This window comes from Prionailurus viverrinus, chromosome A2, assembly GCF_022837055.1.
Source record: "Prionailurus viverrinus isolate Anna chromosome A2, UM_Priviv_1.0, whole genome shotgun sequence".
Classification (NCBI taxonomy): Eukaryota; Metazoa; Chordata; class Mammalia; order Carnivora; family Felidae; genus Prionailurus; species Prionailurus viverrinus.
Window position 1 is genome coordinate 29,252,324 of NC_062562.1, and position 16,609 is coordinate 29,268,932.

At 38.2% G+C, this 16,609-nt stretch overlaps 1 protein-coding gene across 4 annotated transcripts; it reads left to right on the forward strand.

Annotated features, from left to right (window-relative positions):
* The first annotated feature begins 853 nt into the window (after positions 1–853).
* On the forward strand, positions 854–15,592 carry CA2H3orf14 (chromosome A2 C3orf14 homolog). 4 transcript variants are annotated; one of them, XM_047849015.1, is made up of 5 exons: positions 854–1,007; positions 1,588–1,699; positions 3,711–3,834; positions 13,202–13,276; positions 15,190–15,592. In XM_047849015.1, the coding sequence occupies exons 2-5, from the start codon at positions 1,620–1,622 to the stop codon at positions 15,310–15,312; spliced, it is 402 nt and encodes a 133-aa protein (XP_047704971.1). In that variant the 5' UTR covers positions 854–1,007; positions 1,588–1,619; the 3' UTR covers positions 15,313–15,592. The 4 variants fall into 4 exon arrangements, with proteins under 4 accessions (XP_047704971.1, XP_047704970.1, XP_047704972.1 ...); XM_047849014.1 differs by having other exon boundaries at positions 854–942; XM_047849016.1 differs by lacking the exon at positions 854–1,007 and adding an exon at positions 2,320–2,403.
* The last annotated feature ends 1,017 nt before the right edge of the window (positions 15,593–16,609 follow it).

Consider the following 16,609-nt stretch of genomic DNA (forward strand, 5'->3'; position numbering starts at 1 on the left):
CGTGAGTTTCTAAGGAATGGGTTTTCCAATCAAAGGAACCATAAAGCGCCATAGTCCTGAAGCATCAGCGGAGTTTCATGGAGATATTCTGGGAAGAAAAAAATACGAGACACCGGGACTAGAGTCTGGCACTTCGCCCTTGACCAACTCAGTAACTTTAGGAAGAAAACAACTTTACCTCTCTTGAACCTCAGTTTCTACCTCTGAAACTAAGGAATAGTACCTCGTGTCTCACCAATTTATTTCAAAGGGGAAAAAAAGGTTTAAGAATGCGCTTCACAGCACAAAAGGATTATTTCTAAGTGCGGGGTCCTGAGGGCCGTGGGAAATTTCATTAAACCTCTGCGGGCTTCAAACCACAACCTAGATAAACGGCCAAGCTTGTCTGCTCCTCTGTTAAATGAGGACAGTGGGACCTACCCAACCCAGCATTGTGGGAAAGGGCCGAGATAATCCACATAACACCGCGACCCGCATGCAGACCCCTCAAAACGTCACCGATTAATGTTACTTTCCCTAGTGGGTGCGAACAGGGGCTCCGCTCCCCCGCTCAGCAACGGAACACCAGGGTGAAGCTCTTTGAATTAAAGTGCTTTTACTCACTGTAAAGACCATTCAATCTCTTTGGAGTACCTTGAAGGGGGCTTCCCCATTTCCATACTCCGTGACTTTCTAGCTTCCCTCTCTGAAGCCTTTTGAACGGAAACAGGTCTCATTTTAAAAGGCCTTGAAATTGAGCTACCGCCAAACGCTTTCGCAAGGCTCGCAGCTACCGCTTTGGGAAAACTCCCGCGCCAGAGGTCCGCCTTTTATAGCAACGTGATTACGCCACCTCGTTGCGCGTGCGCAATCATGGCGGCGTGACCACGCCCAGGCTTGTGCTGGGACCCAGCGTCCTCACTGTAGCGGACGCCTTTACTGAAAAGGTGTAAGCGCGGCTAAGTGAGTGGAGTCCCACGGCGTTACGGGCCGCGGGTGGGGGCCCTGACTGTCCGAGAACGGCGCAGGTGTCCGCAGGGCCGGCGGGTGGGGGGAGAATGTTGTTAACGGGGAAGGGCTGGGGTGATGAGGAAAGGTCGTTGAGTCCTGAGCAGGAGTTGGAGTGGTCGGAGGATTGAGGACTCTCAGACCATGGGGATCTTCGGTTCGAAAGGCAGCATTTATCTTGGGGTTTGCCTGGAGTGCTGATGGCGGGCTTACGGAAGAGAAGTTACCATTGACTAACTTTCCGGGATTTCCTTGACGCTGCAATGGAAAGTGGGAGGAATGCGGCGAGGAGTGGCCTGCAGTGATCTTAGAGGAACGTATCTGTAACTAGATCCTTGCGGGCGGGCCTGGAGAGGTTGCTGTCCGCGGTGCTGAGCAAAACACAGCGGTTCCTTTAGAAGGAAACCCGATGAGGGCAGGGCAGTGTTTCCTTGGCTGGGCTCAGGGCCCTACACCTCCGTGCATGTACACAGAAAGAAGAGCTCAGTCTGTCAGCGCTGGACACTCCGAGATTAGCGACAGTGTTTAATTCATAAAATTTAGGAAAGCCAGTGCTTCGCCCGAGGAAAGAATTTCATTCCTGTTTTTTTTCTCCCTTAGGACAGTCACCTTTGGCTTTTGCACCCAGCCAGATGATTTGCCTTCGGGCTCCCAGCCTTCAAAGTACTGCACTTGATCTTTTATCAGTATTGATCCAGGCTCTTCAGTCAAGGTGAGCTTGCTCATGTGCCATTAAAATGGGCTTTCCCAAACTCCCCAAACAGGACTCCTGAGCACGCAGGGTACAGTGAAGGGAACAATTGTGCTTTTCCACCGCAGTTACACATGAAAAATACTTTCTTATTTGGAAAAGAGATGGTAGAACTGGGCAGTCTTCCAATAAAAGAAAGACCATGAGTTTCCAGTTGGTTCTCATACTTGTTTGCCTTTCTATGTGTGTATGCACATGCATGAGAGATGGTGTTCCTGTGTTGAATTTTACAGAGTGGATTTTTTTTCTTTCTGTTGATTCAATAAAATGTTTACTAGTCTTAGTACCAGCTGCTTGTTTGTTTTCAATTCAGATTAAGGTTAAAGTGTGAGGAAATAAGAGGAAGAAATGTGAAATGTTTAGTTTACCTGATTCATGGTGTTTGGGGATGCACCTGGCATAGAAAAGCTGCGCATCGTAAATAAAAATGGTTTTAAGTGCATTCTCTCATTTTATGCATTACATCTCAATTTTTATTTTTCAATTCTGAGAGAATCAATGGGTTGAGGTAATAAAACCATCAACTCTTGAAAAGCTGAGGATATGTAGTAGAAGTAACTGTACATGTTTTTATTATTTAGCAGAAAGCTTTTAAGGCAGCTTTGACTAAGGATGACTTCGTTGCTTGCTCAAGAAATTCGCCTTTCTAAAAGACATGAAGAAATGTAAGGTTTTTTTTTTAAAGGCTTATCTAAATGAATACATTGTGCTGGCTTTCTTAGTGAAATATTGTGTGAACAGACTTAAAAATCTGAAAATGTGTCATTTAAATTTTCTAACACTTGAGAGATTTGGTATTAGGGAACATCACTGTCTCTTAAGAATAATAAAGATTAAAAGGGTTATTTATGTTCTTTTTACTTTGCTTTGCTATTACCTAGATAAATTTACCCTTCTCACCTTTCTAGATTCCTCACTGGTATTTAATGGACTTCTCTAAACCTCTTACCCATAGCAGGCTTGGTTTAATGGTCTAATGTTGCTGTCTTCAAACGTGTAATACTTTTTTTTTTTAAAAGGAGCCCCATATTTTCATTTTGCATTAGGCCTTACAAATTATATAACCAGTCCAGTACTTATATTGAGATCAACCATCTCCACCTCTTTCTGTGGGCTCTCATGTTTTCTTTAATTAATTTCTTTTCTTCAGTTCGTTACCAGGCCCCCTTCCTTGGCTTTCTAAGGTATTTTCCTTATAAAAAATGTTCAAATTACTCAATTTTAATTCTACCCTCATGTATTTTTTATCATCTGACATTTTTTTAATTAATCATTTAAGAGGGCCAAAAAACTTGTAAAATGATGACTTGACCAATGAGACACTTTTAAAATACATAAAACAAAGCAGTTTGATAATTTACTTACAACTTTTTACATCTTTCTTCAATTACTGTTTCACCTTGTTGTGAGTATGCATACATACACACAGCCTCTCACTCATATATGGAACCATCATCTTTCTCTTGGAAAAAGAGGAAAAAAATATTTTTATTGCTTCTTCAAACATATGGAAGTTTAGCGCAATTCTAAATGTGTAACATGAGATTCAGGGGTATTGAAGTGTTAAGCAGAAGGTTTCGTATAGCAAGTTATATCAATGTATGTGTGTGGGGAGGTATATATAAGTATGTGTACAAAGGGATATGTATTACAGTTTGCATTTTCACCAAAAAATTAAAACATGTTTTAACACTCTAAAATAATTGCAAAGACCATAGAGGCTAAAAAAAAAAAAAAAAAAAAAAACAGAAGCATGTACTTACAGTAGATACGTTAATGAAAATAATTTTACCCATATTTAAGACTTACTGAACTATCTTAATTTTCTACTGTCTTAATAATGGACATAGTAGTTGGCTTTCAAAATACGTTGAACTTGAATTGAGGTGTAATTAAGAAATGTACTTCCATACTGAACAAGCTAAAATGTTCCCTTAAAAAAAAAACTTTATATAATCTTCCTTTTTTCTAGAGTATCACAAAGATTAATGTTACTTCAACAAATGGAGAATAAACTTCTAGATGAAAACAAGGAAAAGGCATCTCAGATACAAGCAGCTCAAACTGCTCTTAAAAGGAACCTTAGTCTTTTAAAGGTAAGTTTCATTGATTTTAGATATCTTCCCTCACCTATGCAAAAAAGGTTTTAAGTGAATTTCATAATTTTGATGTATATAATTTGTTTTGAATAAAATTAACGAAGTACCATCTAGTTTTTAAACCCATGTTAGATAAGTTACATATGGATTCTCATTTTTTTAATGAAAAAAAATGGAAGTTTGCTTAAGCTGTTTTTAATCAACGAGAAAAATCAGTGACCACGGAAGGAATTTAAAGGTCACCTTTGTGCAAGACATAATAAATTTAAGATACAGCTCTCTATCTTCTTTTATTTATCGGGAGATTCTAAAACCCCATGAAGTACCTATAATGTTTTTAGATCCAGCTCAAAACTATCCTCATAAAAACGAGAACAATTTGATTTTGCCCTATTGGGGCCACAGTCAACACACAGAATTCATATCTAACAGATAACAGATTTCCCAGATCTCTCTTGATAGTGATGGAGGAGGTGGTCAAAGTATGTGATTGCGCAGGGCCTCACCATTTGGCCAATGTGCCCATTTGGAGTAAAATCATATGTGTAACATTTTTGGCTGCTTGCTATACTTTGCTTCCAGAATTGTATGGCTTCATCCATAATTAAAACCCTAAAGTTTGCTTCCATTCAAGCTTCCAAGAGATCCTATGACTAAAACATTTGGTAGTAAGGCTATATTATTTAAGTTATAAAGCAGTGTTTTCAGTTTTTTATTGTTAAATATTTTCATCGATAGGCATGATATAGTTATCTTCTGTAGTCACTAGAGGATAAAGGAAGAGGGAAATTCAGTTATCTTCTCAGCTTCTGGCAGTTTGATCCACAGTAATTTAAGTCACAGCCATAGTGCTACCAAAGCATTCTATGTTGCCATATGTCTTACTTGCCCAATGGTGTTTGCAATATTTATTTTTAAATGGAAATATATAGGATAATCTGGAATTTGCTGTGAAAATTCAGAAAAACTAAATTAGAAGGCTTGAAGGCTTGACTGCTACCTACCTGCAACAAGTACAGGTGTTATTCGGATTTTTCAAGTTTGTCTTCCTTTTAGTGAGCAAGTATTTGGTGAATGCCCGGAGTCCTTACTACTAAGCTAGTTCTCAGCAGAAGGTGGAGTCAACAAAAGAATTCAGAGTTCTTTACATCCAGTAGCTCATAGGCTTAACTGATAACCTAAGGTTGAGGTTGTCACACACAAAATAGGAGACCTTAGGAGATCAAACATTCAGTTACGTGGAATCCTCAGCACTGCGGGACTAAGTATAAAAACTCATCAAAAGCTAAAATATTCTAACAAGTCTGACAGTGGAAGCTAAGCTGGAACGGTGTTTGAATAGGCACAAGGTAAGGTATTCCACTGCATTCTTACAGAAGAACCAAGCCCAGAAGAATGAACAGCCCAATTAATGTTCACGGGACCCTGAGCTAACTACCTCGTAAAGCCACAGGAAGCAAGGTTGGATAGATTTTGTGAGACCCAACTGAAGAATCTGAGACTTGATATATAGGGATAATACAGTACTAGACATGTTTGAGCAAAAGAAAACTAGAGACTTACATAAAAAACATGGGTATTTAAGAAAAGATTCATCTCCTATTCCGATGTAATGTGATTTGAAGAATGGAGAGCTTAGATTAAAGAAGAATAACTAAGAAATCATTGTCCTGTCTAGAAGGAAGATAATGAACCTAGTTTCATAGTCTTTTGGTATGGTTTTTCTCCCCCCAATAAAATATATTCTCACTGTAATAAACTTGAAAGCGTAAAGAAGATGAGCTAGCATAGTTGTTGTTATTGTTTTTTTAATCTTTATTTTGAGAGAGCATGAGCAGGGGAGGGCAGACAAAGGGGGGGGGAAGAGAGAGAGAGAGAGAGAGAGAGAGAGAGAGAGAGAGAGAATGAATCCCAAGCAGTCTCTGCACTGTCAGCACAGAGCCCAATGAGGGGCTCGATCCCATGAACTATGAGATCATGACCTGACCCAAAGTCAAGAGTCAAATGCTTAACTGACTGAGCCACTCAGAGCCCCTGAAATAGCTTTTTTTCCATATCACCCCACCCAGCTAGAAATTAGTATTTTTTTGTATTTTTCCTGTCAGTCTTTTCATAAACAGATACAGTGTGTTTGCTGTTAGACATGCAGTCTCTTCACTTTTTTTTAAAACATACTTTGAATATTTGTATATGCAATTTTTTTTATCCTGCTTTCCCTCTTATTATTTTGTTTGAAACTCTGTAAAGAGATTATTGTGCAAGTGACATAAATAAGACTTGATCACAGAATATTCAGTTGGGAGCAACTTTTAAAAGCATATAGATTCACTTCTCATTGAAGGTTATACTTCTTTTTTTTTTTTAGCATAAAAACTTTTCTTCAAGATTAAAGTAAAAATGGACCTGCTTTGGCCTAAAGCCCCACCCATTTTGCCCTTCCTTGTCTGCTCTATTGTCACTCTAAGGAATGGTGAAAAACACTGACCACTGCTATTGCCTTAATTTAGAGCTGAGGAAACCATAAGGTAACTAACTACTCCTAATACCCCTGGTCAAGAACAGTTTCAGTTACATCACCATATGTACTTAAGACCAGAATACACTTTAAAAATGGTTCCACTAAAACTTGGAAGCATTCTTGTAAAGACACTAATAACAATATAAGGATGAGCTCTATCAGCATCCATTATTTGACCTTAGTGTTTCTTATATTGGTCAGAGCATCCAAATAACAGGGAGTAAGCCTTGATTTTTGGAAAGGAAGATATAACACTAGTATTTTTAAACGATATGGCTGTATATGTAGACAAGCCCAAGTTGTTTTCAAACTAGTATTAGTTGAGTAAAATTAATGGATAGAAAGTAAACATAAAAATATCAGTAACAATCCTATAGATATACTTGGAAAATAGGAGATCACTTTCACATTAGCAATGAAATTATAAAATACTTGGGAATGCTCTTAACAAGGGACGTACATGACTGTTACAATTACTATATTTCAATGGGAGATTCAAGAGAAAATTTAAATGGAGACATATGCCTTAATCCTGATGGGAAAACTATTATTTTTTTAACTATTATTTTTATAACACCAGTTGTCACAAAGTTATGTTTTTTAAGGTTTATTATTGAGAGAGGGAGAGAGAGGGAGCATGAGTGGGGGAGGGGCAGAGACAGTGAGGGGACAGAGGATCTGAAGTGGGCTCCTCACTGACAGCAGTGAGCCCAATGTAGGGCTCGAAATCATCAACTGTGACATCACAACCTGAGCTAAAGTCGGAGGGTTAACCGACTGAGCAACCCAGGCACCCCACAATGTTATTTTTAGATCCAATAGAACCCCACAAAAATTTCACATCAAACCCAACAAATTTCTCTAAATGCATTTGGAAAAATAAATTAGCAAGAGTATCAAAGAATGTCTTTAAAATGGGATGATAATGAAAAGACTAATCCCAAACTGTTCAAGCATATTAGTAAAAGAATGAACATGAATTTAAGTAGAGAATAAAACTCACACTGAGGGTTTAGTCAGTAAGTATCATAGATGATAATGGATTGTTAGCTTGTTAGTTTCCAGAAATGAAATAAAATGAAATTTATCTGCCTTTTAAAAACAAAATCGATTTAGAAGAGAGAATTGTTTCCATAAATACTTCCAGGATGTAAAAGGTCATCTCTTTCCACCTCCTTCCTTACTCCCACCACCAGTGACAAAATTGTTTAACCCAAAAAGTCAGTTTTGTGGTAGCAAACATCATCTTGTGAAGAAAATGAACAAACATTCCAGGGTGAGAAGGAACAGGAGTGTGCTACAGCAGACTAGAGATATGGCAGATGCTTCCTGTAAGGTGCATCCCGGAAGCCTTCTTGGGGTGGCTGCCGGTTAGAGCCTTGAACCAGCTGCCCCCCAGGATGGCCAATAACTTACAGGACCCCATCTCTCCTCTTCCCTACTCACATTTCTCACTTTCTCCAAATCCAGTGAAGAGCGAGTTTAACAAATGCTTACGTGCTGCTTGTACCAGTAACCCTGTATCTCATGCCTAAGTATCTTCTTTTTGCAATCCCAGAAATTGCACCTTGAGCACATTAAACGATTAGACCCAGCCCAGCCAGAGCTGGCATCACTGCATAGATTTATAGGGAGATATCCATTGCTGGGTTGAGAGGGAGGGACAGGTCTAGTGAGGGGCAAAGAAAGAAATCGCAGTACATGACTTTTTGTGCTCACAGTTTACCTTTCCTAATCATGAGTCAACTCATTTATAGAGGCTGCTGAATACTGCCACAGAGTAACGTTTACACCACCATCCATACTGGAAACTTGTTTTTTAATTGTTATGAAAAATTGCGAACCTATGTAGAAGAGGAAATGGAAGAATGAACTTCCATGTGCTTATCACCCAGATTCAGTAATTATCAAAACACAGCCAATCTTGTTTCATCTACACTCCTCACCTTCACCCCCAGCCCGCCCCTCAAATTATTTTGAAGCTAATCTTCAGGCATGCCATTGTGTCATCTATAAACACTTTGGTGTACATCTATTTCAGTGTTTATCAAAGATAAGGGCTATTTCAAAGTATAATCACAATACCACGGTCAACTTAAGAAATTGACAATTCCTCACATATTCAGTTGAGATGCCCGTCTCCCATATTAACTTTTTAAATATTTTTAAGTTTACATATTTTTTTTGAGAAAGAAAGAGAGAGCACGAACAGGGAAGGAGGGAGAGGGAGAGAGAATCCCAAGCAAGCTCCTTGCTGTCAGTGCAGAGCCTGATGAAGAGCTCGAAACTCAGACCCTGAGATAACCTGAGCAGAAACCAGAAGTCAGACGCTTGACAGACTGAGCCACCCAGATGTCCCTCCCTTATTAACTTATCAACATGGTTTTACATTTGTTTGAATCAGGATCCAAATAAAATCCAGTATGTAATTGACAGATAGGTTTCTCTAATCTCTAGAAGTTCCCTCTGCCCCACCCCTTTCTTTTCTAACCCCCTTTAAATTTCTTTGTTGAAGGAATTGGCTCATTTCTCCTATAGAGCTTCTCACAATCTGGATATTACTAATTACATTGCTGAAGTATCATTTAGTATGTTCCTCTATTCCCCATAATTGACATAGATTGATAGGATGAAGTTGTGCTGTGCAACAGAAATATAACGCAAGTATTATAAAATTTCCTAGTAACCATTTTTAATAAGGTTAAAAGAAACATTAAACGAAACATTAAAATTTTCATATTTCAAATATATTGCTCCTGAAAGTTAGTACATACCTTGTTCTTTTTTCTTACTGAGCCTTCAAAATTCAGTGTGTATTTTACATTTCCAGCGCTTCTCGACTCAGACTTGTCACATTTCAAATTCTCAGCAACCACATGTTAATGCTCTGCATTTCTAGAGACCTGGTCACATTCAGGTTCAGTGTTTTGGGGGAAGAACACTTTTGTAATGACTGGTTGTCTCTCCTTCTGGAATGTTAGTAGTCACTGGTGATCGTGGCCTACATATGCTTATCAGGGCTTGCAAAAAGTGATATTTGCATTCTTCTATTCCTTCTTATTCGATTACTGATCATTTACAAGAAGATGAACCTGCCCTCAGCAGATAGTTGGTTATACTGAAGTACATTTCCTATAGGAACAAGCATGATGAGTGCTTGATTCTTTTCTCTGTACTTAGTTTTCAAAAGTAACAGGTTGATTCTCTAGTATCCTCCAAAAGTGACAAATTGGTGTTTTTAAATATGGCTGCAGTGTTCAATCTGTATTCCCACTGATGCTCCAACTGTCCCATTTTTACGAAGTGGAAACCTCCAAGGTAGCTCGTGAATGCCTCTGACCTGATCTTAACAGTCCTTGGTAGTTTACTTTCTTTCTGGTACGATGATATCTATCAGGTTAATCATACGCATTTGGAATTGGCCTTTGCTCCAAGGAGCCCTGGACCCTTTTGATAGGAATGTGTATTTAGAGCCCTTGATCGGGTGTTTCTTACAACTTTTTTTAAAGATAAAATTGAAAAAAAAAGATAAAAGTCAGCAAGAGCTCGTATCAATAATTCCATTCCGATCACATGATTCCAAGACTTTTAACTTAAAATCATCAACCTTTAACTCTTTTTTCCCCCTCAAACCAAAAATCTCAGTTCGCAAGTAATTTCCCAGTACCAACCTCATAGTCATTTACTTTATCCCATGATATAGACAGCACTACCAGCAACAGTATGATTACATACTATAGCTCTCAGTCAGAAACTTTTTACAATTGGGGTATATCTCACTATGATGCTCAGTCAAAATACCGTGTTCTAAGACCACCTGATGTACTTTTTCTTGATGTGGCTATGCCACCAAATAGACAACAGGTTTGTTTCCTTTTGTTTTCAACTTTTAGGGATTGCTTTTTCATTTGTTCTGTAACTATATCAATTTTTCAATGATATGTATCAAGTGACAAGTCTGTAAAAAACAAGATAAAAAGGTCTAGTCAGGTAAGTCTACCCTCTTTTCACCTGCTTTTTTTCTTCTTCCCCCCAACCCCCTTGGGTACTTTTTTTTTTTTAAGCTTTTCATTTATACTCAGGAAACTTTTGACACCTTAATCATTTATTTATGTAGTGAATATTTAAGTGTTTAGTACATGCCCTGCACTTTATAAGATTCTCGGATGCTTAAAGGTAGTAGCAAACATAGTCCTTATCATCTCGCAGTGTATAGTCAAAGAGAAGGTTCTTCATTGAAAATAATATGATATAACTTGCTACAGAAGGTAGAGATTTTTCAGTCAGGCTGAGGAATTCATATTTTGTCCTCTGTGTAGTGGGTATGTTTTTTTTTTAAGTAGGTAAAGACATATTTAAAGTAGTAATTTTAGCAAAACTAATCAATTTCATATGAGGTTGAAATGAGACATAGTCTAAGCCTGGGTCCAAGTCATATTTGTTGAACAAGTAAGTAATAATAAGGCCATAGCACAGGATGGCATGGACAGATTAGAGGAGACATCCTGAAGGATCAGTCTACGGACCTTTGCATTTTTAAATGTCAGGGATAAGAAGAGTTGAAGATAGAAGATGCAGCATCGGTGTCCGGGGGAGGAGAACTCCCACTATTGTATATTCAGTACAGTCAGAAGGACTGTTTTATTAGGTTGAGGAATAAGGGCTAGGAAGATAAGTTATGTCCCTCTACATTACAAGCTGAAGCTAGATAAGAGGCAGTCTTGGAGAGAGCAAAAGTAAAAAGATGAGGACAGATGTCACAAATCTTAAGAAAGCCCACACTTCAGATTAAGAAGAGAAAAAAGGAGCCAGCTAAGGAGAAAGAGAAGTAGGAGGCAGAGAGGTAAGCAAAACAGCTAAGAAAGTAAAATCTCACTTGAGAAAGAAGTTCTCTGGAAGGGTGATAATCCCTTGTCGAAATGCTTCGGAGCTGACAGTCAAGTTACTCACAACAGGCCTGTCTTACCAGGCCACAGATCCCTGCTCATGTCTACTCTTTCATTGCAAATCTGCTCTTCTAGGAGAGAGATTCAATATCCTTACTTTCTGGTCTTTAAGGCAAAGGTTTATAATCTTGTCTATAGGTGCAAGTGGCACCTAGATCTACCACTAACAGTAAATTTATAACTATTCTAATAATGGTGTAAATGGAGTTAGGATTCTTTTGTTTGATTTATAACAGTTCCAGGACCTTGTACAATCTCAGTGCAATCACAGAAGAGTTAATCTTCACTATTCAGTGTAGCATCGGCATCAAAAGCTCTTTAGCATGTGTCTCAGCTACAAACTTCTGGTGGGGAATAGACAGGGCTATTAGATGGGCTTTTGATCCCTAAATTGCTGGTTTTCCCCTTCAAATCACCTTCTTCTAGACAGCAGGTGCATTAATGGTTGTGCAACTTTGGGGAGTCCCTTTAGGGAATTTCCTGTTTTTCCCTTTTACATTTCACACCCATTCCTTGCTCCCGCCGCTACCATCTGCTCGCTCTTTTCTCCTGTTCAGCATTGGATTCTTCACACCCCACTCCCACGCCCTTTTCCATCGCTCTCCGTCTGTCCAACAGCCCTGTACTTGGATTGCTCCAATGCTTGTACATGGATCAGAGAACTTTCTCTTTTCGATCAACTCACTAAGCTCAAAGGAGAGACAAAATTTACACAGCCTTGAGCCAAGGCCTCTGTGAACTTGACAAACATAAGCAAGCACAAGACAACATAGGTGCCAATGTGGGGAGCATGAAACAGAGCTCAGCATTTCACTAACGACTTGGAATGTTCTACATTTCTGGGCATACACTTCATCCACATATCAAGGTAACATCTTTACCAGAGTATGAATTAAGTGTAATTAATTACCCTTGTGTTTCTACAACCATAAGAGCAAATGCACACACCCACGAATTAAACTACAAATTAAAGCCCAGTGCTTAAAAGCCATCAGATGAATGATGCACAACGTAGCAGTAAAGCTGGCCATCGAGACTGCCCTAGAAATCTAGTACTAAAAATCTAGAGTGTAGTGAAAAGGCTTTTGCTGCAAAGTACGGAGGTGCCTCATGGTCTTTCTTTTCAATATGTGGAGAATTTGCATGAATATAAAATAAAAAGAACACCGAACAAATGAAATGTGTGACATTAATATACCACTTCCATGATCTGGCCCAGAACACTTCACTTTTAAGGTTAGTGCAGTGTCAAAATATCTGTTTTTAGGGGCGCCTGGGTGGCTCAGTCGGTTGAGCGTCTGACTTCGGCTCAGGTCACGATCTCGCCGTCCATGAGTTTGAGCCCCGCTTCGGGCTCTGGGCTGATGGCTCAGAGCCTGGAGCCTGCTTCTGATTCTGTGTCTCCCTCTCTCTCTGCCCCTCCCCCATTCATGCTCTGTCTCTGTCTCAAAAATAAATAAATGTTAAAAGAAAATTTAAAAAAAAAAAAACACAAAATATCTGTTTTTAGTGTCGGAATATTTGACCGCTTTATCCACCTGGCAGTTTTGAATGGTATTAGGGCTAAGGCAGTTATTGAGCAGTTACTGAGCAGTTCTATAAGAAAGTCCATTTTTCAAGAATTATTGCCATTTACTGTTTTAAATGAAATGGAAGACCTTGAAAGTGCTCTCGACACTACCCCCACTTTTTATTTTAAGATAAGAAATGCTCTGTTCTCCATCTGAAACTGGTTGCCTAGCCAGTGATCAGTCTCCTACCTCAATGACCTTCCTTCAGTTCAGACTGTATATCCAGAGAAGAGTTGAGAGATTTGGGATATAGATGTTGCTATTACAGGTGTCATTTGTATGTGTTATGTAAATACATTTTGTTTCTATAACATTGATACCTATCACAGGATATAGAAGCAGCAGAAAAGTCTCTACAGACCCGGAGTCACCCAATTCCATCACCAGAGGTGGTTTCTCTTGAGGTGAGAATCTTAAAGATCAAAAGTATAAGAAGAGACCCCATGCTGTTATGAGTACATTGTAAATTAACTGTGGTTCTATGTATGTATTTCCCAGACTTATTTATTCAGTAAAATAAACAAGATATGTCTGATTGATCCTTACATGTCCACAGTGCTGTGCTTTGTATGTAGGTGACTGATAAGTATCTTGATGTTAAGAAAAAAAAAGCGTCACATGAAAATTTTCTTAAAATCCTGTATCTTTTCATCTAGAAACAACTACACTGTTAAACCATGAGAGACACTATGCACTAAATCTTAAGATGACAGCATTCCTAACCAAAGTGCTTTTCCTGTTGGCTAATGTTAGTAGTTTAGTCCCTTCACCAATTTTCAACCAATGCTATTTCAATGCATATTATCATGCAGTATAGTGTGGCTTTTGTCTGTTTTATTTTGCTCAGTTCAAGAACAGATTGGGAAGATTGTTGGCCAAAATAAATCCTACTTGGTATATGAATATATCTGTGATGAAAGGAAATTTACTCCATATAGAATAGTTTAATTTTATATTCCTAATGACCTTTTTCAAATACAGTTTGCTTGCTGCCTAACCAGAGATGTGAATAGACTCAAAATTAAAGGATGAGAATTTGCCCTTCAATTTTCTGTGTCATCTAGAGTAATAAGAAGAGGCAGTGATCAAGGATAGAAAGAACTCTGGTACAAAGTTGTGCCTTGGGCATGTCTTTTTCTTTGTTGAATTCTCCAATACCTTGCTCTGGCCTATACGGGGCCCACACAATAGGGGTTAATCCAGCCATGAATGGTGGAGAAACTCCCAACCACAGGCGATGGTTGGTATTTTTCTGAGCTAGTCTTGCACAGCAGGATGACCTCTATTTTAAGTGTTTCAGGCTACTTCTCAGACCACATGCATAGATAGATAGATATGTAGAACCGCTCACCATTTTCAACTTTCAGAACTCCTGTACCTTGTTAATGTGCAGAGTGGATCATTATGTATTCTTAATGCTATGGAATTCTTTGGTTGAATTTCCCAAAATGAGATTCATAGTGATAATCTCCTATAAAATGCCCTGCAAGGATAGAGATTTTTGGTAGTTTACTTTTATTTGGCTTTGTTAGAGCAGTCATGCAAAAAAACATCAAAGCTTCTAGAAACTATATGGTGATCTTTGCATGAGCCTCTGTAGCTTACAGACTTGCTATAGGCAGGCCATTAATACAGTATCTCAATTTCTAAGCCATTTAAATGAAAAGTGGTTACATTATATTATTTTTTCTCAATATAAAAAAAAATGGGAAGAAATTACAATTTACCATAACGAGTGCTCTTCTAAAAGGTATAATGGATGCATATTTTAAATGTTTCTCCCCTTACAATTAAGGAGTCCATTCACCTGAATCCTGTACTGGTTACATTTCAGTTCCTGAGCTCATCGCAGGTCCAATCTTTTTAGGTCAACTATAAATCAGTTGTTCATGTTTAATCATTTCATTGTAATAACTTCAGTACACATAATCATTTGGTAGGAGATTTGGAACAGTAACCGAAAACATTTAATGATTGTAGCCATAAATGATTCCACTGGTAATAATCACAAGGTTGGCCACAAGAGGGCGTGTAAAATCACAATAAAATCCTAAAACCTGTAATTCTGCCAGGCTCTGGTTTTACTGAGAAATTTGAAAATTAACACTAGTAAGTAGCCAGATTTCTTTCTAAAATTAACATAAAATATTCTGTAGAGGAAGTGCATTCTACGTCTATGTGTGCATGTGTGTGTGTGTACACGCATACACACACTTCAGTGAATAAACATTTAGACTATTATGAAGAGCCAAGTTCAATTGCTTGATATGCTTTTTTACTTTTGGATGTTGTTTTTTTTTTTTTTTTTTTTTTCCAGACTCTTTACTGGGCATCAGTAGAAGAATATATTCCCAAGTGGGAACAGTTTCTTTTAGGAAGAGCACCATATCCGATCGGTGTTGAAAATGAAAATGAAGCAGAAAAATACCACTCAAAATGAGGCGCAGTGATAACTCCTTCACATGCTCTTTCAAAAGAACCTGTTTAGTACAGCTGAATATTAAAGAATATGCAGATCGTTTCAGGAACTTTAGGAATCGGGTACGTTCCCAGTGTCCCATTACCTTCTCAATGATGGTCAGGATCTGACAATCTGCTGAGTCTCAGGTTGTCACTTTGAGACCTACTAGTAGTTCCAGGTCAAGAATTTGCCTTCTGCCAAATCCATGGAAGTGTTAGTGTCAAAAGCTCATACTGAAAGGTGGACTGTTTATTAAACAAGTTGCTAAATAAGTGTGTGTGTCTCGTTTTAAGAAAAAAAAAAATCATTTACAGCCATTCTCATCTAAACAGTAAATACCGGTTGTTCTGATGTTACATTTTCTAGAATCATTTTGGTTATTTTATTATGGGGATCATGTTCAGCACAGGATCAAAGTGGGTGTTGGTCCATTATTAGAGTTTCTTCTAACAAGTAGAAAAAATAGAGACACTTAAGCTGCTTCAATATAATATTTATTAGAGAATGGATTTATAGGATTTTGTCCTTCATAGATAATCAAACCTCTGAAAGTTCCGGGGGAAAGAACTAAACCATCAAGCATTTGATAAGTAGCCAGTTTCAGGAAGGCTCAGACTTGGTTCTGAAAAGGTCCCCTGTTAGAGCTGAGAATGGTTATTGGATTTTGACTTGGTTATTTAAGGACTGCCAACCCTGTGAATGTCGATAACTCCTCTCATCTTCTCATCTTTAAACTTGCCCTTCCCTCTCCCTTCTATTTTCATTATTTCTGAAACTGTCAGAAAGCTTTGAGGTTCCTCAGTCTTCCACTGCTTGAACACTCAAAAAAATTTGTTTTTCTAATTATAGAGGCAGCTCCTGCTAGCAAGGGGAGTCTATACGTTCATTGCCATTCAAGCATTTAAATTTCAAACTGGTTTGTGTTTTTAAAAGAAAATAGGATAAGCTAAAAAAAAAAAAAAAAAAAAAAAAAAAAAAAAAAAAAAACACTATATTGAAACGTCCATTGTGCTGATAAGTTCCTTTCAACTACCATCTTGGAAATATCCTGTTGAGTGGGTGGTTGGTGTGGGTAACAATAACGTTGTTTTCATAATATGCGCTGGCAGATTAACATACTTCTCTACAGTGTTAACAGTTGTAATTAAGGAATAAACAGCACAGAGTGTCAGTCCGATGACAATTTCATCTATAGTGTCACAATACAAAATGTCACAAAATATTAGAACTGTTATATAACTATAAAAAGTATCCGCTTAAAAGCTGAAAGCCTTTT